The sequence below is a fragment of the Scyliorhinus canicula genome, chromosome 10 (genome assembly GCF_902713615.1).
Source record: "Scyliorhinus canicula chromosome 10, sScyCan1.1, whole genome shotgun sequence".
NCBI lineage: Eukaryota > Metazoa > Chordata > Chondrichthyes > Carcharhiniformes > Scyliorhinidae > Scyliorhinus > Scyliorhinus canicula.
The window spans coordinates 151,264,739-151,292,612 of record NC_052155.1 but is presented as its reverse complement, the minus strand read 5'-3'; the positions used below and the strand labels follow the sequence as shown (position 1 = coordinate 151,292,612).

The 27,874-nt window shown below is 42.6% G+C and overlaps 1 protein-coding gene across 5 annotated transcripts in view; it reads right to left on the bottom strand.

Moving 5' to 3' along the window:
• Positions 1-27,874, bottom strand: part of LOC119972714 (upstream-binding protein 1-like) — a 123,954-nt gene that overhangs the window by 18,038 nt on the left and 78,042 nt on the right. For 4 of the 5 annotated variants that reach the window (XM_038809911.1, XM_038809910.1, XM_038809914.1 and 1 more), the window contains 5 exons: positions 26,735-26,842; positions 21,186-21,283; positions 20,933-20,987; positions 5,272-5,365; positions 2,746-2,836 (listed from right to left, as the gene is read on the bottom strand). In XM_038809911.1, the coding sequence (XP_038665839.1) occupies positions 2,746-2,836; positions 5,272-5,365; positions 20,933-20,987; positions 21,186-21,283; positions 26,735-26,842 (446 nt within the window). The remainder of the gene's footprint in view (positions 1-2,745; positions 2,837-5,271; positions 5,366-20,932; positions 20,988-21,185; positions 21,284-26,734; positions 26,843-27,874) is intronic. The other variant, XM_038809912.1, reaches the window with a different exon arrangement.

The following is a 27,874-nucleotide window of genomic DNA, read 5'->3' as shown; positions in this document are numbered from 1 at the left end:
ACTGTGAAAATCCCCTAGTTGCCACACTCTGCCGCTCATTCGAGTACACTGAGAGAATTCAGAATATCCAATTCACCTAAGTCACAAATTGGAAGCAGTTTTACCAACTGTGGTGCTCCAGATGAGCGACTGAGACCAAGAATGTCAATACTGTCTACTCCTGATAATTCAAAGTTTTTTAAAGCTGAATTTCACTAAAAGAAACTTCTGATGCCTTTTTATTCTAGAAACTTAATTTAACATTTCTGGTGTACAAAAACTATTTAGAATTATGATAATGTAAGTAAAGGTCTAAATGTGAAACCAGTAAAGAGGTATTTATTGTGGACATGACCAAATATATACAAAGCTATATGGTGAGGTAAACTCAAAACGCCTTGTGCGGATGGACAGGATATCAGGACCAGGAAAACTCAATGGGGACAATATTGTTGGTCAATTAACAATCGAAGGGCATTTACAGATCACGATCAAAGTTGGAAGAAAAGTGGAAAAAAGGCCCATGAATTTAGTGTTTTCATGACTACCAGACGTCCAAGTACTAAACAGGTAATGAAAAGCTTTTTGAAGTGTAGTCACTGTTGTAATATAGAAAGCATAAGAAATGTATCGCAAGCTCCCACAGATTATAAAAACAGACTACTTAAAATACTCAGCTGCTCTGGCAGCATCGGTCTACAGATTCTAGGTCACAATCTGCTTTGTTGATTGAGGGATAAAGATTGTCTAGGACACAGGTGATAACTCCCTTCTCTTCAGAATAGTGGCATAGGATCTTTTACATCCACCCAAGCAGGCAGAGGTTGCCTTGGTTTCACCTCATCTGAAAGACAGCATTCTCCAACAGTGCTGCATACCCTCAGAACTAACAATTCCAGAGTCCACTTGCCAAACAATCAGCAGCCTCTTCTCATGCAGTGTAAATTGTTGTTCCTTTTTATATTTGCTACCTTGTGAGTCTGCCTAACAAGTGCAATGCAAAAGTTTTGACAGAAGGTCCCTTTTTATCAGCAGACCTCAAGTTTTGTACTACCCAGCAACTAATTAAAAATTTACTGTTTCAAAATATACTTAACAATCCTTAGAACAAAGATTAGCACCCATACATGCTCCAGAAAACAGTAAATTTCAGCTACTACTAAATAGGCTTACCTTGGAACACAGTTAACTAGAATCAGCAGCTCTTTCAATGTGAACACACAAGCTGCTTCTTCAGCAACTGGAATAGAGTAAGAGGCTATGGAACATAGAGTACAGAAGAAGACCATTCAGCCCATTGAGTCTGCACTAACCCAACCAAGCCCTCACCTCCACCCTATACCCGCAACACAATAACCCCTCCTAACCTTTTTGGTCACTAAGTGCAATTTATCATGGCCAATCCACCTAACCTGCACGTCTTTGGACTGTGGGAGGAAACCAGAGCACCCGGAGGAAACCCACGCAGACACGGGGAGAACGTGCAGATTCTGTACAGACAGTGACCCAGCGGGGAATGGAACCTGGGACCCTGGCGTTGTGAAGCCACAGTGCTATCCACTTGTGCTACCGTGCTGCCCTATGACACCTCCTAAGCTAAAAAGGGCGTCATTTAAGCTATCAGTAGGCATATATATCCCTCAGCACGGTTTCGTCCAGCTGACAGTGTGCCTGGCTTAGGGATTCTGAATTGCCCAGGCAGAACATGTAACAGCCCAAAAAAATTGTGCCGTTTAAAATTCATGTCACATTAGTGTCCCTCCCACTCAACGACAATGTGAACAGTCAGTGGTGATTGGAAATAGAACCAACTAGTGAAGGGAAGAGAGAAACCGGTCAGGGCAAAGAGAAGGGAGCTCAGAACTCAGGAGATGGAAAGGGGAGGCTGAATAAGAGGGAGCGAGCTGGGAGTCTAGGGAATGGAGGTTGGGACATCGGAGCCTGGAGGAGTGTGGAATCGGAAATGTGCTGAGTGTGGGGTTCGACATTTTCCGCAGAGGGAAGAGATCAGAAACGGTTAATGAGAGTGGTGCCAAGAGGGGAGTCGCCAGTAAAGAGGTGCGAGAAACCGGAGGACATTTCTGTAGCTTAATAATGAAAGACTGTTTTTACTGGTGGGCAAGTCAACAACAAGGTACAGAGACTGAGAATTCTCACTTTGCATGGGGAGCCATATGACCAATCAAAAACTCCAGTAAGGCAGAAGTAAAAAGTGGCAGGTGTTACAGGTTGGCAGGGGCCATACGGGTACAGCAGAAATGAAAAGAGTATCCTTCCTTCTCTATGTTCAACAGATGTTTGTGATAGCATTTCTTCAGTGATTCCTTTAATGACCATTGCACAACCAGAGAGTCTACTCACAGCTTGTATGATGCACATTCCATCTAATTTTTCAGCATGATGCAGAAGGCTCCTGAAAAAAGTGCAGGATCCTTCTTTAGATTTAAATTAATCCACCACTCATTTCAGGCAGCCTGCCAGGTATGCCTGAAAACAGTGAAGACCAATATAGTAGTGGCCATGCCATGCACAGGTATATATCAGGTACGGGACCAAACTACGAGAGGTTTATATCATTGCACGTTTTCTGCCCAAAAAGCAGGCAAAATTCATCCCAATTTCTACCCCCGTGTTCCCAAATAACCGTTGCTGAATGTGACTCTCTCCAAGTATCAAGATGTCAGGTCCACCATATAAATTGAGTTTGATACCTGTGATGCAAACAAAGTATGAGTGAGCCATTTTATTTGGCTTCTGAAACGTTACCTTGCTTTAAGTGCATTGAACAATCTAATCCCATCAGCTGAGCCACAGATCTGGACAAGATCATCTCGTGTCAACTTTAGTAAATCAGAACCTGTGAAAGCATCAATCATAAATACTAAATAATTATGAAGCCTTCACTGGGGACAAACAAATGAGCTATTCTTAACCGACAGAAGGAAACGGAATCATGCTATAACATGTGTGCGGGAGGTGCCACCGGTTTGACCAACTTGAGCTCCGGGTTTCAGAGCTTGAGAGTTGGATGGAGGCACTAATGTGCATCCGCGAAGCTGCACGTTACATGGATAGCGGGTTTTTAGACGTGGTCACCCCGCAATTTAAGGAAGTGCAGTCAGAGAGTGAAAGGGTGACCACCAGTCAGAAAAGAATCAGGCAGTGTTGTGTTGGATAATCTGCATGGCTTTGTCAAGGGAAATAGTGTCTTACAAATTTGATTGAATTTTTTAAGGGGGTAACGAGGTGTGTGGATTGGGCTAGTGCAGTTGACGTAGTCTACATGGACCTCAGAAAGGCTTTTGACTAGGTCTTGCATGGGAGACTGGTCAAGAAGGAAAGAGCCCCTGGGGTAGAGGACAATTTGGCAAACTGGATCAAAAGTTGGCTTAGTGGCAGGAGGCAGAGGGTGATGGTTGAAAGTTGGTTTTGTGACTGGAACCTTGTGTCCAGTGATGTTCCACAGGGATTAGTGCTGACTCGCTTGCTGTTTGTAGTGTACATTAGTAAACTGGAAGTGAATGTAGGAGGTTTGATCTGCAAGTTTGCAGATGACACAAAAGCTGGTAGTGTGGTAAATAGTGAGGAGGAAAGATACAGTACGATACAGACAGGCTGGTTCGATGGGCAGAACAGTAGCAAATAGAATCTAACCCTGATAAGTGTGAGAATTATAGAATTCACAGTGCAGAAGGAGGCCATTCAGCCCACCGAGTCTGCAACGGCCCTAAGAAAGAGCACCATACTTAAGCTCATGCCTCCACTCTATCTCCGTAACCCACAACCACCAACATTTTTTGGACACGGAGGGCAATTTAGCATGGCCAATCCACCTAACCTGCACATCTTTAGACTGTGGGAGGAAACTGGAGTATCCGAAGGAAACCGCGCAAACACAGGAGAATGTGCAGACTCTGCACAGACAGTTAGCCAAGGTGGGAATTGAACCTGGGATCCCGGAGCTGCAAAGCAATTGTGCTAACCACTGAGCTGCCCACAATGCATTGTGAGGTAATGCATTTTGGGAGGACTAACAACGCAGGAGAATATACAATGAATGGTAGGACCCAAGGAAATACAGAGGATCAGAGGGACTTGGTGTGAATATCCATAGATCCCTGAAGACAGCAGGGGCGGTAGATAAGTTGGTTAAGGCATATGGGACACTTGCCTTTATTAACCGAGGCACTGAGTATAATAGAGAGAGGTTATGATGGAGCTGTATAAAACGCTGGTTAGGCTATAGCTGGAGTAGTTTTAAAAAAATTATTTTTACGGAATATGTGCTTGATGGTGGTGTGGACATGATGGACCGAAGGGCCTCTTTCCTTGATGTAAAAACTCTATGACTCTAACCCAAGAAATCCAGCACAACCCAAGGGACCATACATACTCATATACAAGTTGAGTTTCTGAGAACAATTTTTTAACAAAAAGGTAACGAATCGATTTATACATGGGCAATATTTTCAAAGGAATGAAATCCACCTCACCCATCATCTCACCACCTAACTGTTTACGGTGGTACATCAGCTGATTGCAGAGTTGCCACGTCAGAGATTGTTCCCATCAACCACACCACCAAAACCAGCAAAAACAGCCACAAAGTATATTTGCATTAGTCTGCACAGACACAAGGAGCTAAACATCTGCCTTCAAATCTCTAGGTTTGCACCAGGACAAATTTGACTTCAGTGGTGAGCGGGGAGCATCTAGGAGTTTGGATTTTTTAGCCAAACGTTGGGGGTCGACTTATACACAAGATCAATTATTACCAGAATACATACAGTAATCACAGCATGTACTTCAATGATTTGGCTTGTACATGAATAATCTATTTGGAGCTTCCTGGATATTATACTTTTTGGTCATAACAGAATTGGTTCTTGCCACTTTCTTCTTTAACCTTTCATCTAATGCCTTAATGCCACACACAGTATAGTGTGTCTGTGTCGAGTAATAAAAACATATTTTTTGTCTGTTTTTCACTGATTTTGGTGGCGGGGTGGTAGGTACAGTCAGGCAAACTGCTCTCCGCAACACAGCCAACTGCCAGAATTCAAGCAGCTTTCTTGATCAACAACCCCCTGCCCCCCTCCCTCCTGCTGGGAGGAAGAATGTCCATTCTGCATTTCGAAAGCATCACTGTTAGGAATGGAAACTGATTTTGCATTCCTTCTATTATTCCAAAATTGTCATAAAATCCTATTTAACAGATTAGCTCCACTACGGAGTATCATTTTATATTGGCAAACTACATTTATTGAAATGGAAAAGAAGAGCAATCAGTACCTGAGAAGTTTGAAAATAATCTCGCATAGGTCGAGAATCTATTCTTGTGCAACCATTGCTGGGCCTCCTGTATTGTAGCTGTTGGACACAGTTGCTGGAGAAGGGGGAAAAGTTTACATGTATAAAGGGTTGCATTTTATTAAAATTTACAGTCAAGGCTCCAACAATTCTGCAGCACCACAAGGATAATTTCTGGAACAAATTTCTCCTGCATTAGAGAACATATTAATATTTTTAAAATATCCTTTCCATATTTAAAAATATATAGAGAGTGCCATTTGTTAAGAATTTTCTGATTTTTTAAACTTAAAAAAAATGTTACCTGATGTAACCTCTTGAGGGCTGTCTCAGCTCAGCTTTTGCCCAGCAACAGCAAACTAAATGGGTGGCTATTCCCATTTGAAGGGCCAACATGTACAACACTGTCTCCTACTGATCGAAATTTAAGAAGCATTCCTAATTTCCCCCATTTCAAATTGGAATTTAACCGTACAAAAATGCATAATCGAGTCTGTTCATAGAGCTATGAACATCTGATGATGTAACCAACTGACGGCGTTACTGAAACACACCAGAATAATATAAACACCAGGAGAATTACATATATGTCATGCTAAACAGCAATAACTTGGTGTTCCCTAAATTAGGAGATTGGCAATTCTGGCATTTTTAAGTACTTGAAATGTACAAGCTGAGCAAAGTACAAGAGGTCAGATTCATAGTTTTACAACGGTGTCTGATTAAAGAGCAGATCACAACAGAGCTAGAAATCTGAAAGGGACAAAGTGATGCAAGGTTTAGCACAGGGCTAAATAGCTGGCTTTTAAAGCAGACCCTGGCAGGCCAGCAGCGCGGGTTCAATTCCCGTATCAGCCTTCCCAAAACAGGCACCGGAATGTGGCCACTAGGGGCTTTTCACAGTAACTTAATTTGAAGCCTACTTGTGACAATAAGCGATTTTCATTTCATTTCATTTCAAGATATGATATGCATATAGGTCACCAATCTGTAAACCAACAGGGGTCAGAAAATTGGTGTTAGCTGGCAAAATTCAAATTTAGAACACGCGTTATTCATTTCAATACAATATTTAAAGGTGTTTTATTTGGAATAAGTGTGTGGGGCAAGGCCAGCATTTACTGTTCATCACCAAATAGCATTAAAAACTGGTGGGGCGTCTTTTTGAACTACTGTAGTCCATGTGGCACAGGTACACTCTCAGTGTTGTTAAGGAGACAGTTTCAGAATTTTGACCCAGCAACAGTAAAGGAACAGCAATATAATTCCAAGTCATGATGAATGGGCAGCATGGTAGCATTGTGGTTAGCACAATTGCTTCACAGCTCCAGGGTCCCAGGTTCAATTCCCGGCTTGGGTCACTATCTGTGTGGAGTCTGAACGTTCTCCCCGTGTGTGCGTGGGTTTCCTCCGGGTGCTCCGGCTTCCTCCCACAGTCCAAAGATGTGCAGGTTAGGTGGATTGGCCATGATCAATTGCCCTTAGTGTCCAAATTGCCCTTAGTGTTGGGTGGGGTTACTGGGTTATGGGGATAGGGTGGAGGTGTGGGCTTGGGTAGGGTGCTCTTTCCAAGAGCCGGCGCAGATTCGATGGGCCGAATGGCCTCCTTCTGCACTGTAAATTCTATGATTAGATTAGAATCATAGAACATTACTGCGCAGTACAGGCCCTTCGGCCCTCGATGTTGCGCCGACCTGTGAAACCAATCTAAAGCCCATCTACACTATTCCATTATCATCCATATGTTTATCCAATGATCATTTAAATGCCCTTAGTGTTGGCGAGTCCAGTACTGTTGCAGGCAGGGAATTCCACGCCCCTACTACTCTCTGAGTAAAGAACCTACCTCTGACATCTGTCCTATATCTATCTCCCCTCAATTTAAAGCTATGTCCCCTCGTGCTAGCCATCACCATCCGAGGAAAAAGGCTTTCACTGTCCACCCTATCTAATCCTCTGATCATTTGTATGCCTCTATTAAGTCACCTCTTAACCTTCTTCGCTCTAACGAAAACAGCCTCAAGTCCCTCAGCCTTTCCTCATATGATCTTCCCTCCATACCAGGCGACATCTTGGTAAATCTCCTCTGCACCCTTTCCAATGCTTCCACATCCTTCCTATAATGCAGCGACCAGAACTGCACGCAATACTCCAAATGCAGCCGCACCAGAGTTTTGTACAGCTGCAACATGACCTGATGGCTCCGAAACTCAATCCCTCTACCAATAAAAGCTAACACACCGTATGCCTTCTTAACAACCCTATCAACCTGGGTGGCAACTTTCGGGAATCAAAGTACATGGACGCCGAGATCTCTCTGCTCATCCACACTACCAAGAATCTTACCATTAACCCAGTACTCTGTATTCCTGTTACTCCTTCCAAAATGAATCACCTCATACTTTTCTGCATTAAACTCCATTTGCCACCTCTCAGCCCAGCTCTGCAGCTTATCTATATCTCTCTGTAACCTGTAATATCCTTCCGCACTGTCCACAACTCCACCAACTTTAGTGTCATCCGCAAATTTACTCACCCATCCTTCTACGCCCTTCTCCAGGTCATTTATAAAAATGACAAACAGCAGTGGCCCCAAACCAGATCCTTACTAGTGGTACACCACTAGTAACTGAACTCCAGGCTGAACATTTCCCATCAACCACCACTCTGTCTTCTTACAGCTAGCCAATTTCTGATCCAAACCGCTAAATCACCCTCAATCCCATGCCTCCGTATTTTCTGCAATAGCCTACAATGGGGAACCTTATCAAACACTTTACTGAAATCCATATACACCACATCAACTACTTTACCCTCGTCTACCTGTTTGGTCACCTTCTCAAAGGACTCAATAGGATTTGTGAGGCATGACCTACCCTTCACAAAACCGTGTTGACTATCCCTAATCAAATTATTCCTTTCTAGATCATTATAAATCCTTTCCAAGGCTTTGCCCACAACAGAAGTAAGGCTCACTGGTCTATAGTTACCAGGGTTGTCTCTACTCCCCTTCTTGAACAAGGGGAGTCTTCTGGCACTATTCCTGTAGACAATGGCGACATAAAGATCTAAGTCAAAGGCTCTGCAATCTCCTCTCTCGCTTCCCAGAGAATCCTAGGATAAATCCCATCCGGCCCAGGGGACTTATCTATTTTCACACTTTCCATAATTGCTAATACCTCCTCCTTATGAACCTCAAGCCCTTCTAGTCTAGTAGCCTGTATCTCAGTATTCTCCTCGACAATGCTGTCTTTTTCCTGTATTCATTTAGCGCCTCTCCTATCTCTTCGGACTCCATGCACAACTTCCCACTACTGTCCTTGACTGGCCCTACTCTTACCCGAGTCATTCTTTTATATCTGACAGACCTATAGAAAGCTTTAGGGTTATCCTTGATCCTACCTGCCAAAGACTTCTCATGTCCCCTCCTGGCTCTTCTTAGCTCTCTCTTTAGGTCCTTCCTAGCTAACTTGCAACTCTCAGGTGCCTAACTGAACCTTCAAGTCTCATCTTTACATAAGCCTCCTTCTTCCTCTTGACAAGTGAGTCAACTACTTTAGTAAACCACGGTTCCCTCGCTCGACCACTTCCTCCCTACCTGATAGGTACATACTTATCAAGGACACGCAGTAGCTGTTCCTTGAACAAGCTCCACATTTCAATTGTGCCCATCCCCTGCAATTTCCTTCCCTGTCCTATGCATCCTAAGTCTTGCCAAATGCATCATAGTTGCCTTTCCCCCAGCTATAACCTTTGCCTTGCGGCATACACTTAACCCTTTCCATCGCTAAAGTAAACACAACAGAATTGTGGTCACTATCACCAAAGTGCTCACCGACCTCCAAATCTAAAACCTGGCCTGGTTCATTACCCAGTACCAATTCCAATGTGGCCTCGCCTCTTGTTGGCCTATCTACATACTATGTCAGGAAACCCTCCTGCACACATTGGACAAAAACTGACCCATCTGAAGTACTCGAACTATAGCGTTTCCAGTCAATATTTGGAAAGTTAAAAGTGTGATGTGTGGCTTGGAGGGAAACTTGCAGGTGGTGGTGGTGTTCCAATCCATTTACTGGTCTTTGTCCTTCTAAGTGGTAGAGGTCACGGGTTTGGAAGTTACTGTCAAAGGAACCGTGGCAAGATACTGCAGTGCAACTTGTAGATGGTACGTATTGCCGCACAGGCTGTGGACAGGGTGAATATTTAGGGTGGTGGATGAGGTGCCAATCAAGGATACTGCTTTATCTTTGAATCGTTGCACTCAATTCACCATGCACCTATCTCTTGCCTTGTAGATGGTAGACAGCTTTGGGAGTCAGGCAAGTTCTCTCAAAATTCCAAGCCTCTGACCTATTGTCATAGCCGCACTCCTTATATGGCTGGGCCAGTTAAGTTTCGGGTCTATGGTAACCCCCAGAATCTTCACAATGGGGGATTCAGCAATTGTAATGCCATTGAATATCAAGGGGAATGGTTCCCTTCTCTCTTGCAGGAGATAAGTCACTGTTTGACACTTGTGTGACACAAATGTTACTTGCTATGCATCAGTCCAAGTCCAAATATTGTTCCAGTCTTACTACATGTGGACATTCAGTACCTGAAGAGCTGCAAATTATACTGAAGACCACGCAATCATTAGCAAATATCTCCACTTCTGACCATATATTGCTAGGAAGATTATTGATGATACAGCGGAATATGGTTTGGCTAAAGACACTGCCCAGAAGAATTGTATTGTCCTTGGCCGAGATGATTGGCCTCCAAGACAGATGTGACTCAAGCCAGTGGAATGTTTTCTGATTTTAACCGACTTCAATTTGCCAGGGCACCTTGATGCCAATCTCAGTCAAATGCTGCCTTGGGTCAATGTCACTCTCATCTCACCTCTGGAACACAGATCTTGTTGTTCACTTTTTGGAACAAGATGTATGAGGGTTGGAGCCGGTTGGTTCTGGCAAAATTCAACTCAGCATCATTGACCAAATGGTTACTGATTAAGTGTCACTTGATAGCATTACTCGGCAATACCTTCCATCACTTTGCTGATGATTGAGAGCTGACTAATGGGGTGTTAACTGGTCAGATTGGATTTGATGCCAGTGATATAGCCATACTGGAATAGCTTGGCTAAGGGCATTGCTAGTTCTATAGCACAAGTCTTCAATGCTGCCATCAGGATGTCGTCAGGGACCATAGTCTTTGGTGTTTAGCCTTGATAACATGTGGAGTGAATCACATTGGCTGAAGACTGTCACCTGTGATGATGAGACTTCAGGAGGAGGCAGAGACAGATCATCCACTCAGCACTTCTGGTTGAAGAATCATAGGCCTTGCATTTGCACAGATTTTCTAGGCTCCGCTGCCATTGAGGATGGGGATTTTCTTTGCCGCTGCCTCCCCATATTAATCGTTCACCATCATTCACAACTGGATATCGCAAGAATAGAGAGTTAGATCTGATCAGTTGGCTGTGGGAGTGTTTAGTCTATAGCATGCTGCTTCTGCTGTTGGGCATGCATTTAGTCCTGTATTGTAGCTTCACCAGGTCAGCATTTTCTTTTCAAAGGTACGCCTGACGCTGCTCTTTGCATGCTCCTTATTGAAATAGGGTTGGGTTCCTCCCTACCTTGATGATAATGGCAGAGTGAGAAATATGCTGGGCCATGAGTTTACAGAGTGTGTTTGAATACCTTTCAGCTGCTGAAGGCCCACAGCATCTCATGGATGCTCAGCTGTTAGCTGCTAGTTACGTTCGGAGTCTATATCATCTAGTACGATGACAGCACCACGCACATTGGAGGACATCCCCAGTGTGAAGATGGGACTTTCTCTCCCCAAGGACTGTGTAGTGTTTTCACTCCTGCCAATACTTTTATAGACAGATGCATCCACAACAGGTAGACTGGCGAGGATGAAATCAGGTAGATTTTTTGTTCTTATGGCTCTGCAACCCGCCACAAGTCCTGTCTGGCAGATATGTCCTTCAGGATGCCGCCAGCTTGATCAGTAGTGGTGCTACTAAAGCACAATAGGTGATCAACATTGAAGTTGCTAGCTGGAGAACATTTTGTGTCCTTGCTACCCGCAGTGCTTGTTCCAAGTGGTGTTCAACATGGAGGAACACAGATTCATCAAATGAGGGACGGCAGTAGGTGGTAAACAGCAGGAGGTTTTCTAACGCACGTTTGACCTAATGCCATGAAACTTAATAAGGCCTGGCATCAAGCTGGAGGTCTCCCAGTATACTACTGTACCGACTGCCATCTCTGGTTTTGTAGATGGACATGGACATCTCGAGGAATGACACTGTTGGACATCTCGAGGAATGACATTGTTGAGTCTAGATCAACAGTTGTGTGATGAATGTAGGAATGTCAGATATATTGCATTATGGGCATTTTGTGCAGTAAGGGTTAAAAACCTGGGTTTGTGTGTATATGGCTGCTGCAGCAGTGTTTTTAAAGAACACTGCTTTGAATGGCATTGGGAGCCAGAGGAACAAGTACGGCTTTGTAAAAGCTTGGACTAATGGAGTTTTGTTTGGATTAAGGGGGGTTCCCTGTGGGATAATTAGATACATTGGACTGGATTCTCTGTCCCCCGCCAATCGCTTGGGGGGGGGGGGGGGGGGGGGGGGGGGCATGGATCCCGCCCCGCCCCTCCGACACCAGCTGCCGAATTCTCCAGCACCGGTTTTCGGGCGGGGGCGAGGATCACGCCGCGCCGGTTGGGGGCCGTTGGCAGCGCCTCCTCTTCCCTCCCCGGCAATTCTCCGAGCCCCGATGGGCTGAGCTGCCGTCATTTGCTGGCCAGTCCCGCTAGCATGCAATGGACATGGTCCATCACGGTGGGACCTGGCTTGTCGGCCGTCTAGCAGGGTCCTGGGGGGGGGGAACCCCACGGTGGCTCGCGATCGGGGCCCATCGATCTGCAGGTGGGCCTGTGCCGTGGGTGCACTCTCCGTGCCAGCCTCTGTAAGGCTCCGCCAAGGCCAATGCAGAGAAGAACTCCCCTGCGCATGTACAGGAAACACTCCAGCCAGTCTGCGCATGCACGGAACCACGCTGGCGGTCCTGCGCATGCGCCAACTCGCGCCGGCCCTTCGGCGCCAAGAGCGGCGCCAACCCCTCTGGCGCAGGCCTAGCCCCCGGAGGTGTGGAGGATACCTCACCTTCCGGTCGGCCCGACGCTGGAGTGGTTCGCGCCGCTCTTGGCGTCAGGTCACCAGCCAGTTGTGGGAGAATTCCGCCCTTTGTGCTTCAGCTTGATATGGTAGTGCAATTAATAATAATAATCTTTATTGTCACAAGTAGGCTTACATTAACACTGCAATGAAGTTACTGTGATAAACCCCGAGTCGCCACAATCCGGCGGCGCCTGTTCGGGTACACAGAGGGAGAATTCAGAATGTCCAAATTACCTAACAGCACGCCTTTTGGGACTTGTGGGAGCAAACTGGAGCATCCAGAGGAAATTCACGCAGACATGGGAAGAATGTGCAGTATCCGCACAGAGACACAAGCCAGGAATCGAACCTGGAACCCTGGTGCCGTGGAGCCACAGTGCTAACCACTGTGCTACCGTGCTGCACTAATTGGAGGAGCTAAGGTACCTGGCATTTTGCAGAGATACAGTTTAATTTTAATTCTAGAGTTGGAAGTCAAACTGTGAAGACAGTTTTTGACATTTCAACTAAAGATCATGGATTGTTCTGATAGGGTCAGGTCTCTTTCTTTAAAGCACAGTCAAAACATCTCTCTTTCTCAAAGTAGAGTATCCAGACATCTCTGTACATCAAGGGAGGAATTCTCCGCTCCCCATACCGGGCGACTCACGACACGCCGCCCTGGCACCCCCCGCGATTCTCCCACCCCCCTCCCCCGCTCGCAGAATAGCCGCTCGCCGTTTTTCACGGCGACCGGCGATTCTCCGGCCCGGATGGGCCGAGCGGCCTGACGTTCCCGACGTGTTCACGCTGGCGGCAACCACACCTGGTCGCTGCCGTCGTGAACATGGTGCCAAATCTTCGTTTGTGGCCTGTGGGGGGCGGAGAGGGCAGTGAGCACCACGGCCGTGCTCGGGAGGGGACTGGCCCACGATTGGTGCCCACCGATCGTCGGGCTGGCGTCTCCAAGCGACGCACTCTTTCCCCTCCGCCGCCCCGCAAGATCAAGCCGCCACGTCTTGCGGGGCAGCGGAGGGGAAGACGGCAACCGCGCATGCACAGGTTGGAGCCCACAGCCGTCGTGATGTCAGCCACGCATGCGCGGGTTGGAGCCGGCCAACCTGCGCATGCGCGGCTGACGTCACTTAGGCGCCGCCGTCGCGTCATTCTCGGCACGCCGCCTTGACGCAAGCGTCAAGGCCCGGCGGCCGAGATTTACAGAGCGCCGCTCCTAGCCCCCTTTTGAGGGGGGGGGGGGGGGGGGGGGGGGAATAGGGTGCGAGGAGCGGCCTCCGAGGCCATTGTGAAACTCGGCCGAGTTTACGACGGCCTTCCCGATGCCGCACGGGAGCGGAGAATTCCGCCCCAGGTATTCCCAAGTGCTACATGTATTTAAAAGTGGATTGAGAGCCAAGATGGTTTTGATGCTTGAGTGGGAATAAAGATAGCAATTAAGGGTTTTTGTGTCATAGCATTGATTAGCATTGTTTAAGGGGTAACTGTAAGCTATTTCTCTTGTGTGATGTTAAAGATATTTTAATACTGTGTTAGTAATAAAGTTTGTTTTAATATACCATATCCCTATTTTACATAAAATCACTCCTTGAGCGAGGTATCTTTTCCTCACAGTCTAACAAAATTAAAATAAAATATTGGGGTTTCTGTCCAACATCCTAGCCACTGTTGGGGTCTAGTTTGGGATTATAATAACTGTAAGGTATGATGGGTGTAACATGCCAGGCTTTTACTTGACTAGTCTGTAGGACCGCTCTCCCAATTTTAGTACGCACCCAGATGTTAATGAGGAAGACTTTGCTGCTTTTCCCATGCCTAGGATGATGCTGGATGGTCTGTCCAATTTTATTCTTATTTGACTTTTCTTAGTAGTTTCACACAACTGAATGGTTTGCTAGGCCATTTCAGAGGGTAGTTCAGGATCAACCACATTCCTGTGTGTCTGGAGCCACATACAGACCAGACTGGGTCAGGACAACAGATTTCCTTCCCTGACAAAATGCAGTCAACCTGTCCGATTTTTATATCAATCAGACAGCTTTTGGATCACTTTAACCTATGTTAGCATTTTAGTTTCTCAATTTCTTTTCTAGTAAAATAGAATTCAAATTGTCAAACTGCCACAATGAGGTGTGAAGTCATGTTCTAGAGATTATTCGTGTAGGCATCAGGATTACTGATCTAGTAACAAAAGTACTACACTGCTGTACCCACCTAGGTGTAAAGAAATGGCTAGTAAATGATTTTGGAACAGTGAGAAATTTTATCAAGCTGATTCCACAACTGTGGATGAAGACTCTCTATATAACATAGCTAAACTTGATATACTAAAGTGACTTTATCGATTTAAGGAACAAATGCAGCCAAGTGACTTTTTAAAATGAATGGGAAACTTGGAAGCAAGTATAGAGCACACTTATTCAGCCCCTCAAATCCACTCCAATCTAGCTCATCAAAAACTCTATTGTCCCAATTAATTTGAAGATTTCACACATACATTATTTAATCCCAACCGCTATGCATCAGATAACAATCATCTCCCCTCCCAGTTGTAAAGGAACCATTGCAGATGTGCCAAACATATACCAAGAAATCAGAGGCCGGATTAAAGGAGCGGGAACAGAGTGGAGATTCTGCACCAGGAGCCAAATCAAACACAGGGGGAAAACATAACAAGTGACATCAAAATGCCACTCCAATCAACAGAGCGAATAACAAGTGACATTAAAATACCAATCTAATCAACAGAGTGAATACAGAAATAGAAAAGCAGCCAGAGTGAATATAATGGGCAATGTTTTAGATTAATCAGAATTAATTCATTAGTATAAAAACTAAAGCTGGTTTAATCATTTTTCATATAATTAAAATCTGTGCTCAATTAATCAATCAGATTATGGGGATAAAGTTAAAATTAAATTGGTGGAGATTGTAAAACTAAAGAAATTTCATTTTTTTTCCAGATTATAATCTAGGGTTTAAAATTGACGGGCAAGTTTAACAGTCAATAAACAGAGGCACGGCAGGGCATGGTGTTGGGGATAGTATATTGGGATGGATAGAGGACTGGCTTACTGATAGAAGTAGCGAGTTGGGATAAGAGGGGCATTTTCAGGATGGCAATAGGGAGTGGAGTGCCACAGTGATCAGTGCTGGGGCCACAATTATTCACAATAAATATTAATGGCTTGGATGATGGAAGTGAATGTACTATGGGCAAGTTTGCGGATGACACAAAAATAGGTGAGAAGGTGAAGATGACACAATGAGTCAAGAGAGGGATGTGGAGAGGTTAAGTGAGTGGGCAAAAATCTGGCAGATGGAACATAAATGTAGGAAAATTTGACTTTATGCACTCTGGTAGGAAAAATAAAGCAGCTGAACATTATTTAAATGGAGAAAGACTTCAGAAAGCTGCAGCATAGAGGGATTTGGGGATCCTCTATTTGGTAGAGCAAAGAAACAAAAAAGATACCATTACATTGCTGGGTGCATTCTACGGGCCACCAACTAGTGAGAAACGTATAGAGGAACCAATTTGCAAGGAAGTTACACAAAGGTGCAAGAACAAATAGAATAGTTATAATCGGAGACTTTAATTATCCTAATATAGATTGGGATACAGTAAGAAATCTTACAACACCAGGTTAAGGTCTAACAGGTTTATTTCAAATCACTAGTTTTCAGAGCACTGCTCCTTCCTCCGGTGAATCAAGATAAGAGAAGAGAAGAGTGTGTAGCTAACATAAAAGAGAATTTTTAAAAAATTTCCCCTTCTATTTTGAACCCAGTCCTCAATTGTGTAAATTGTAAAAGGGATACAAATAATGGGTGAAGTAAGGTTGATTATAGACCTAGGAAGTTACCCCACAAAAAAAAAAGTGCTTGACCTCTACTGGGGTACTGTGGCCCATTCTGCACTCCATACTTAAAAGGCAAGAAGAACAATCTTAAAAATGTGTTTCTCTTTCATATTCTGTGCGTAACTTTTTTTTGAAATGGATAATTGCTGGGGCTGATAAAATGGCTGCAGCTGCTCGCATGCTGGTAGTTCTGGAAGATTCTACGCCATGTCATTGGCAAAAGACTAACGATCAACCTTCTGGAACATGACTTGTATTGTATGAACATTCCAGCAAGCCAACACAAAGGAGTAAAAGGCATCGTGCAGCTCTGGACAAAGGCAAAGTTACTAGAGTTCCTCACCTCCAAGGGTGTGCTAATGGTTCCACAGTTATCTGTTCAGAATACAATAGGTTTTAATGAAGGTCCTGAAAGGACTGAAGGGCTCAACCCGAAACTACCCTGTCACATGACCAAGACTTGAGTTGCCCGAATTGCTTTAAATTATACAATTTTTGAATTCTGCCTCAGTTTGCAGTTTAAAAAAGAAATTCCAATTAATGGGACCATTTAGCATGGCCAATCCACCTAGGTTGGGGGGGGTGAGACCCACGGGAAGAATGTGCAAACTCCACACAGACAGTGACCCAGGGGTCAGGATCAAACCCAGGTCCTCGACAGCCTTCAGTCGCAGTTTAACCTCAAGAGGAGAAAACCTGACTCCAGGCTAGCAGCCTGACTCTGACTATTTTTCTCAAAAGTCAGATCTCCAAAAAGAATCCTAGATTTCACAAACAGTGTGAACTAATTCCCAGAATACAAGAATTCTCTGCTGCAACTTCAACTGCCTCAACCAAGCTCTTAGGACAAAAATCAGGAATTCTGCCAGACAAAACAATCTGAAAAAAATCTTCATTGGACGCTGTCTTACTAAACTTGACTTGCATGAATTAATGCCAACACACCCGAGATTTTTTTTTAAAGAAACTCACAATTTGTAACTTTTTCTACCTTGTATGGTCACGAGTGTGAATGTATCACAATCCAGCCCTTTCGTTCGAATGTGTTAATAAATTATAGTTTTGTTTCACCTTAAAGAAGCTTCTGTGGGGTTATTTTTAACATTGGACCTCAAACTGGGGTTTTGGAAACATACCATGGCCCATTTCAACAAGGGTAAGGATACCAAGGGAAACAAATGAAATTAGTAATTAAAACTATCACTGTCACTGGCAGAAGTGGGGAACAGTAATAATAACTCAATCCCACAACGCCTTCACATCAGTAACAACACTTTAGAAAGGACTTGAAGACATTGGAGACTGCAAAAAAAGATTCACCAGAATAGTTATGGGGATGAAAGACTTCAGTTACATGGACAAATTGGGGAAGTTAGGGCTGTTCTTAAGAGACGGTTGAGAGGATAGAGGTATTCAAAATCATGAGGGGCATGGAGTAGATAGGCAGAAACTTGTGTGAAGATGCAGAGGATATGGAGTTTTAAACAAATTTTTTGTCTTCATATTCACAAAGGAAAGGGAGATGGGGATATAGTAGTCCAAGAGGAGCAGTGTGAAATATTGGATAAAATAATTCTAAGAAGAGAGGAAATGTTTGAGGAGTTGGAATCCTTGAAAGTTGATACGCCATCAGGGTCGGATGGATTGTTTCCTAGGATGTTGAAGGTGGTCAGGGAGGAAATAGCAGATGCTCTGAGATTTATTTTCCAATCTTCATTCAACACAGGGGAGGTGGCAGAGGACAGGAGGAATGTAAATGTGGTTCAGTTGTTTAAAGTTTTATTGTACAGGAAGGAAAGGTCAATTAACGGCCAGTTAGTCTTACATCGGTGGTGGGAAAATTGTTAGAATCAATCCCGAGAGATCGGATGAACTCACTAAGAAAGACATGGACTAGTCAGCGATAGTCAGGATGGCTTTGTACAAATTTCACTGAATTCTTTGAGGAAGTGACAAGCAGGATCAATGAGGGTAGTGCAATGGGTGTCGTCTGTATGGATTTTATTAAGGCATTTGACAAGGTCCCAGATGGCAGCCTGGTCAAAAATGTAAACGCCCATAGGATACAGGGTAACATAGAACATAGAACAATACAGCACAGAACAGGCCCTTCGGCCCTCGATGTTGTGCCGAGCAATGATCACCCTACTCAAACCCATGTATCCACCCTATACCCGTAACCCAACCCCCCTTAACCTTACTTTTTAGGACACTACGGGCAATTTAGCATGGCCAATCTACCTAACCCGCACATCTTTGGACTGTGGGAGGAAACCGGAGCACCCGGAGGAAACCCACGCACACACGGGGAGGACGTGCAGACAGCGACCCAGCCGGGAACTGAACCTGGTACCCTGGAGCTGTGAAGCATTTATGCTAACCACCATGCTACCGTGCTGCCCCGAGGCAGATGGGATCCAAAGTCGGCTTAGTAACAGGAAACAACGGGTCAATGGTTGCCCTTGCGAATGGGAAGCTATTTCAAGTGGTGTTCCACAGTGCTTGGTGTTGGGAAGCCTGCTGTTTGTTTTATATATTAACCATTAAGATTTGAATGTGGGGGGCAAGATTAGGAAATTAGTAGACAACACGAAATTGGCCGTGGAGAGGATAGCTGTAAGCTCCAAAATAATATAGATGGGTTGGTGGAGTGGGCAGTAAAGTGGCAGATTGAGTTCAACTCAGATAAGTGCGAGGTAATGCATTTAGGGAGGCCAAACAGTAAAAGGGAATACACAATAAACAAGAATATACTGAAAGGTGTCAATGAAGTCAGAGATCTTGGAGTGCAAGTGCACAGGTCCCTTAAAGTTAGCAGTTCAGGTAGATAAGTTGTAAAGAAGTATATGAAATTCTCTTCTTTACTGGCAGATATGTAGAATATAAAAGTAGGGCTACAATGATGGGACTGTATAGGAGACCTGTGAGGCTACAACTGGAGTAATGTGTACAGTTTTGTTTTAATTTTAAAGTAGCCAATTATTTATTTTTCCAATTAAGGGGCAATTTAGTGAGGTCAATCCACCTAACCAGCACATTTTTGGGTTGTGGGGGTGAAACCACGCAGTCACAGGGAGAATACGCAAACTCCACATGGCAGTGACCCAGGGCCGGGATTCAAACCCGGGTCCTCAAAGCCACAGTCCCAGTGTTAACCACTGCGTCGCATGCCGCCCACATGTGTACAGTTCTGGTCACCACAATACAGGAAGTCACAATTTCTCTGGAGAGAGTGTAGAGAGGATTGACTAGAATGTTGCCAGGCCTGGAGAATTGTGGCTACAAGGAGAGATTGGAGTTGCTCTCCTTGCACAGAGTAGATTGAGGGGTGACATGAATAAGGTATATAGAATTGTGAGGGTTAGAGATAGAGTAGACAGGAGGAACCGGTTTCCCTTGGCACAGAGTTCAAAAACCAGCGGTCATAGATTCAAGCTAAGTGGCAGGAGGATTAGAGGAGACTTGAGGGAAAACGTTTTTACGCAGAGGGTGGTCCATGTCTGGAATTTGCTGCCTGAGTTGGTGGTGGAGGCAGAGACCCTAAACTCTTTTAAAAAGCACCTGGATCTGCACCGTAAATGCTGTAAGCTGCAGAGCTATGGGCCATGTGCAGGAAGATGAGATTAAAGAGGGCACCTGGGTGCCTTTATGTCGGCATGGACAAGGTGGGCCAAATGGTCCCCTTTGGTGCAGTATCTTTTCTATATTGATCTACGCAAGATTGTAACTTATTTCCACTGCACTCAAGAGAGTTCATTTTATTTTGGTCATCTTTAATGATGCCAGGTGCACACCTAGTCACTCGGGAAAACCTTTCAAAAGGTTTTCTTATATAGACTATGGTTCAGGACATGTCTGAGGGGCAGTGAACCGCAACGTTTTTAAAAAGCTGGCTGAATCCATGAAAATTGCAGAGTACTAGGGCATGCCTATCCCCAGAACTCAGCCAACCAGAAATGGAGTGCTGGGTGTGTACTCGTGATCCAAACTAGCCCGCAGTCCTGAAAATTGGAAACTACAGGAATGGGGTTGGGAAGTCAGAAATTGAGACGTTTTAAAAAGGCATGTTATGTTCTCTTTCAACCAAATCACTTTTAAATAAAGCACAAACCTGGGGCCTATTAGATATATATTATGTAAAACAGTTACCAATCAATTTAATTAATGTAGGTCTGTTAATTAAACCAATATGATATCTAACTGGGGAACAGTGATAAGGCACCCAACATTAATTGTATTTAGAATTCCTGGGAAAACAATGAAAAACTGAAATGCTGATTTGGAGAACATTGAACTTTCCTAATTCCTACATTCTCAGAATAAACATTTAAAAATCTAATACTGTTCCACTCTTAAGATACTTCATTTGTGTCGAGTTGAATATTCTAAATGTCAACATTCTTATATTCAGTTCAACAGTATTTTGCAGGACATCTATTTCATGCTATGCAGAGCTGAATAGTTTTTAATGCCTCAAAACAGGATTGGATATAGTTCCCATAACCAAAATCAATAATATTACTTTTTGATAAAGGTAAACTGTGCATTGCCCACCAGAAGTAATCCTCTAGCTTTACTGCTGTGGGGAGACACATACCTCCACTACAAACTGTGTTGTCCCTTCTCCTTGATGATTTGGTGAAGAAGAGTTACTGCAAAACAACAGCATTTATGAGGTGCAGTTCCAACTTCACGCATTTTTAAATAAGGAAAAAGATCTTACTAATATAAATCTGTACTGCTTAAGTCCTGAATACGATTCTTGACTTAAGCATTAAACAATCAGGACAAATGCTTAAATTAATCAAGTTTTAATGCAAATACATTAAACTGCATCAACATCACTGTACCTGTCAGGAACACTGTAAGTACTGACTTGTCCAGAAGTAAATGTTGGAGTGGTAGAAGGACTGCTGTTTACGTATGCATTATCTGGCCAAGGAGAGCACTGTAGTAATTTAAGAGAGAGAAAAGATTAGGGTTTCAAGTTCTTTATAAGAGCATGGGAAAAGCAATCCCTACCAGATAAAATTGATTTGTGGATTTATGCACGAGACGAGGGTGTAAAGCATAACTGAGAATTGAACATATTACTATCTGCAAGTGATAAATTGCCACGGATAGCCAAATAAATAGATCAATAGATTAAAATGCCTGATTTGCTGCATAAATCAGAAAATTTTAAATGAAGCATGTATTAACAAAACTAATGTGCTGTGAAGAATATTGTACATTTAGTAACATGCTCGCAATAGTCTTGCTGCATTATCTTAATTTCAATCAGAGGATATTAGTTGAAACATAGAAACAAACCTCAAGAGGTAATGAAAACACTATTTGGTAGTTTAGTTTCCGGATGATATGATTTCAATATAATTTAACACAGAACGATTACTTTAATTAATTCTCTTGCACGCCACAGGGTAAATACTATAAATATAACTCCTAGTTAAGCCATGTTAAGTAATAAGTTGTTTTCATCACACTTATTTTCCTCAATTTCTACAGATTTTGGATTAGACAGATAATGTTGATATTCGTGTAAAATAGAGGAAGTAGATCCACAAAACTCAACTTGAATAGAAATATGACTTTTTGTTTAGAAAGGAAAAATGTATCTTGACTTCAATGCAGAACAAACAGCAGTGAAATGATATGGATCCACAGATCCAACTAAATTAATGATTAAAACAAACTAGGCAGTATGATCACTTAGAAATTGAAAATTAGTTGAGACTAAGGTCTCAATTTACAAAGAAAGATGACCAAGACTGTTCTGGGAATGGCATGTTACCTTTCGCTACCAGGAATCAAGTTGGAAGTTAGTTCCACTTGCCCAATTTAAAGACATTCCATCCGTCCAATTCCACAAAACTACATATAACTTAGCACAAAATTGTAATATTGATCAGAAACTACAAGAACAACCATTCTAAAATTGGAATTAAAGGAAATTATTCAAACACAGAATAGGCTCTATATTTTGGATCTAACCTAGAAGTCAAAAAAGAAAAATGATCAGCTCTGCAGCACTTCCTTTGAGTACAAAACTTCAAATCTAAATCAATGATTTGGACTACACTGAAAGTTTAGGTGTGTAAACAAAGAAAAAAATTGTATTTACATAAAACCAAATCACACTCTCAAAACCACTTCAAAACCAGAGAATTATTTTTCAATTACCTCACAGGCATGTATGGACAAATGGCACCAAGATTTGCAGATGGCAAAAAATATTTAACAGCCAATTAATCGGTTTTATTTTTGTAGTATTGAAGGATGACTATTGGCCAGGATGGGAGAACTCCCTGCTCTTCCTTGAGGATCTGCCTGAACAGGTCGACTGTTTGGCACAAGTGGCGCCTCAGAAAATATAGTACTCCCTCTTGTAGGACTATTGTGTCAAACTTTAGCAATGAGCACGGGTCCTGGAGTGGGAGTGGAACTCTCAACCATGTGACAAAGAGAAAATAGCTACCAATGGAGACAAAACAGGAAAATCTGAGAACCTCCCCTACCTCTCTTCCGCCCCCCACCCACTAAGCCAACCCCTCCCCTCCTCCGCCGAGGTGAACATAAAAGACTCTATACTTCCACAAGTCACTTCAGCCAGAGAAAACATTATGCAGCATTGTACAAAGCAACTTTTCAAGAAAAGGTAAGCAATATAGAATCATTGAATCCCTACCATGCAGGAGGCCATTCGACCCATGGAGTGTGCACTGATCTTCTTCAAAAAAGACCACCCTACCTAGGCCCAACTCCACCCTATGCCCATAACTGCCTTCCCGATGGGTAATTTAGCATAGCCAATCCACCCAACCTGCTCATCTTTGGACTGTGGGAGGAAACCGGAGGAAACCCATGCGGACACGGGGAGAATGTGCAAACTCCACACAATCACCCGAGATCGGAATTGACTCGGGTCCCTGGAGCGGAGGCAGCAGTGCTAAGCACTGTGCCACCGTGCCGCCCCATTATAAGCTCTGCTCCAATTTGTTCTTAGAAGTTATTAACTACAGGAGGATGGTGAGAGAGTTAATTGTTTCTCTCTGGTTTTTCCTTTGCTCCGGAGCCTTCCTATTTTTCCCCAATACACTATCGGATCCATGAGTAACAAAGATCTCCCATTATCTGTCAATGATGGAAAAATTAATGTTACCACATTTTTTTCTTTTCAGCTTTAAGCTAACAAAAGACGCATGTAATCCTAGATTGTGAAACCCTAAAGATCATTCTCTTTGTAATTGGTAGCCAAATGTTGCATTCATTTTCAGCTCCAAAATAAATTACAATTAAAATTATTGCAAGACTATAATAATGGCACACAAAAAACATCTGGAGAAATGCTTCTTCAATTATGGTATGAACTATTCTGTGCAGATTCTCATTGGTTTTCATTGCATCTTCATTCTAAATTAAAAATTGAAAGGTAAGATAATGCAGCGTAAAAGGAAGGGTGACTATGAAAGTACTTGAAATTTATTTTAAATAAAGAAAAATTATTAAACCCATCCAAATTTGACATTTTAGCAAAATGGAAATGTTCCTCCTACATAAAGATCTTCATGTACGTGTCTTCAGGACATCAATTAAATCAAGCATGCCAAAGCAATTCCATTTCAAACAGTCACTTAAAGCTGGCCTGAAAGATTGTAAGAGTCACACAGAATCATGCTCCTCATCGAATACAATGGCCCAAATCTTGCCATAAAAACAATGGTGAGTTTGTATAACACGCCATCATTAATGCACAAGTCCACCAGCAAGTTCAGCCAAGAGATATGCCATGAGCTGTAAATTGCCAATTTACACCACTCAATTGGCCTCGTCCTCCCAATCATGAACTTGCTGCATTTTCACATGAATTAACTATTTAACCTGCTGCAAAGTGTTACTGGACATACTTTACTGTGCAAGTACCCTTTTAGCAACATGACACTGTAAATGCAATGCCAATCAACCATGCTAGCCCGAAAAGGGAACGATATGCTCTGCTCCAGCATGATTTGGACTACCAAATCAAAACTTGCAAAGAAACAGCTTCGCTAATGGCGCTTGGCAGTATTTATAGGCAAATGGTACATCCAACTTTGGATGAGTAACAAATGCCCCAAAGATTGCACCATTCTGCTGCTGTCTGTAAGAATGGCACTCTGCCCTTGACTTCACCTATTTCATTTTAAATTGAGCATGCTGCATTTTCCAATAAAACTACCCACAGAAGTTGAATCTCGTCATTGCAAACTGTACCCTTTCAAATGACTGCCAATCAACCCCTCTGACACTAAAAATTATTACAAGTGTGTAAGTTCATTCTTTCAGGTTTTGTATTTTTCAGAGCTATTTTAAAAATGTTGTTTTCATAGTTTTCCCTTGTCTCTCTCTTCCAGCATGCCCCCCACCCCCCACCCCCAAACCTAAATCCAAGCTTTCTTTCTCTTGCTTTATTTTTCCTTTTTGTATGTGATTTGGCGTTGAATTTAGCCCTTTTAATTCATCCTTCTTCTCAGTTCTTCCTGGTTTATTTCAAAATCCGTAAATCTCAATGTTAAGGAGATACCGTTATGTGCCCTGTGCACATGTCCCATATGTACCTTTTCCCTTATGGTGCCATCATCAGCTTTCACTTTGAGAAACTTTGTGGGCAAAAACATTGAAGGGTGAAAGGTCAAGTCTAACTAACAGCACATATAATTGGGACACCTTGCATCAGCAAACACTGGTCCAGCATTTTGTGGACTTGGGGAGCTCTGAAGCAAACCCTCAACTTTACTGAAGCAAACTTGCAAGACCAGATACTTCAAGGTTCTGCAAGCTGAAAGGTAAACAGAGTTCTGAAAAAAGGCAAATACATTGAAGGAGAGGTTATTATTTTATTCTGTACAAACTACTTTCCCCTTTAAGCAGCTATTCTTGAAGTCCTATTTGAAGTTTTGAAAAATCCATTAAAATATCCTATAAAGATCTCACACCAATTAAATCTCTGAATTTGAATCAAATTCAGTACACATTGTTTGGTTTCCCAAGCATGTTAGCCAGGATAAGCTAGCAGTGTGTTCAAGGCTTTAAAAAGCTATCTCTTCCGAATTCAGTAACGACTGGAGGTTAAGTGAAAACTTGTATTTATTATTACTTGTTCTTGAAAGCTGGACGGTACCCATTCCTAGTTACCTGGAGAACATTAAGGCTAGACCACATTGTTTTGAGACTGGCGTCATATGCATGAAAGGTTCCTTCCCTGAAGGACTTTGGTGAACCAACTGGATTTAATGGTTAGCCAGCAGTTTCCACAGTCATTTTTTGGTGCCAGCTTAGTTGAACTCAGTTTCTCTATGTTGGAATCTTAACTCATGACCTGGCGCTAGTCCAGTACCAAAACCATCAAGCTGCTATCATTCCCACCACCCTGAACCTTCATTTATTTTTTGTTTGAAATAACAAAGGCAGAACAAAAGTTAGTTATTGCTCAAAACAAGATATTAGAGTAATGCTTTGTGTGTTAAATACAGCTGTTTCAAACCTGGAGTTTGTGTTCCAGTGAGCTCTGAATTCTCCATGAAAAGACAGCACTGAACAAGTTACATACAAACATAATAAATTAAAGAGCACCCTTTCAAAAATGCGTCAAAAAAAAAACTTTAAAAACCTGCTCAAAGAACATTTTAGCTAGTCTGAGGTAGAAAAGGATTAACAGTGCAAACAGCTGACAGCATTTGAAAGGTGAGGGGGGAGAAAAGCAAGTTGACAAAAGAACAAAATTCTAAAGCAAAAGGAAGAGGCATAGGCCAAGTAGATCACAGTGTTCAAAATGAAATACAAACTTGAATTAGTCTACTATCCACTCATTATATTATGCAAAATGTCTCACTATTTTAGGCCACAAAAACCCATGTATGTGTGTATATTATATGTATATATGTGTATATAATATATATATCATATATACACATACATACAAATATATATAATATAAATATATGAATCACAGGGATATAGTGTTAGTTATTTTTCCAGCAAAACATTTGTACTATATTAAACAATTCATGAACAACTTTGAGACCTCACAACAGTACTTTTCCCTTGAACAATCCATCTCAAACTGCTTTTGTGCCTGCCAATTAGAGTATGTAAAATATGAAAATTAAGATGACTTGGATTAAAAAGCAATGTACTAGACAGATACATTTTTGTGGCCTTTGAGGAATTAAGAGCTTCTGTATCAAGTGTTAGATTTAGGAGGATTGAAGCCTGAAAGCGTTGAAGGTATTGCAAAAAAGTCCAAACCAAGTCCTTTCATAGTGTTACATGTTTTAAAAGCTAATCCTATATCTAACACTTTGATTTTATTCTTGCACAAGCGGTCTTGTACAACGAAAAGGTAAGCAGAAGTCCTTACACTGCCTCGCTTTGCCAGAGAATCACCGCAGTCTGCTGGCAAAGTCCGCTTGGTGGACTTTTTCTGCTCATGTTCAAGTGCATCTTCAATAATAGGCTCAAGCCTCATCTGGACAGACACCAAAGACTAGGATCAATTTATACAGTAGATCATGAAATCATGAGCACAACACCTAGCAGTGTAAGCATTTCTTTAACATTAACCATTTTTCTAGAAATTCAACTTTAATGTGGAAAAGACAATCCATTAGGACCTTCAATTTACTCTTCAGAAGCCATCACCCATATGAGTATTTAGCCGTCCTCCCTTAACTCAGAGATATAACTGACTCAGAAGTCTAGCATCGACAAAAGATATGCCTTTTTTGCATCTGGTTTGATTTTGGCATAGTTCAACATAAAAATACGTCAAAAAAAAATGAGAACATCCCAAGCATTCACTTCAGCGCATGTCGGCATTCGTGTCTAAGTTTAGATTTTTAATTTAAAATGTTTGATGTCTGGATTCTAAAAGCATTAGAAAGAAATTAGGTAAAGCAGAGTTCATTTTGAGTTAGAGTTCAAAATCTTTTTTGCCTGCATTAAGAATATTTTGAATTGCCAGGATAATAGAATAACTTCACAAATCAGTGATGAAAAGCATATTTTCTCCATGTTCCACTGATGGAGTTCAGTCCATCTTCGTTGACACACCACCATAATTAAACTCTTGATTGTTCTATATTTGAATTAGAATTGCCTCCACTCTTGGGTTTAAGTTGGTTGTAAACTCTTCCAGATCATTGTCCACTACAAATCATCATCTGGCCAAGTAGGGAAAAGTCCAAGCCTTGTAATGTTTTAAATGGCTGTTGATACCTGAAGTGTAGCCCACAAGCAGGCATAGTTGAAACAGCAATTAGTGAAGTATCAGGTTATTTTTCTTTCCTAAAAGCACTTCTCTTCCATTCAATCCATCTCAGGCCCAACTAATCAACAGGTTTTGATGCATCGAGGTCTAGGCCAGAGCTCTCAGGCTTAAATACATATCTGTCTAAGATAAAGTCCAAGTTTTGTTGACTCCCGAGTTACCCAGTGACTCGACAATGAGAATTTCCACTTCTTTTAGACAGTATTGTTTCTGCAAACGTACTTTTCTCAA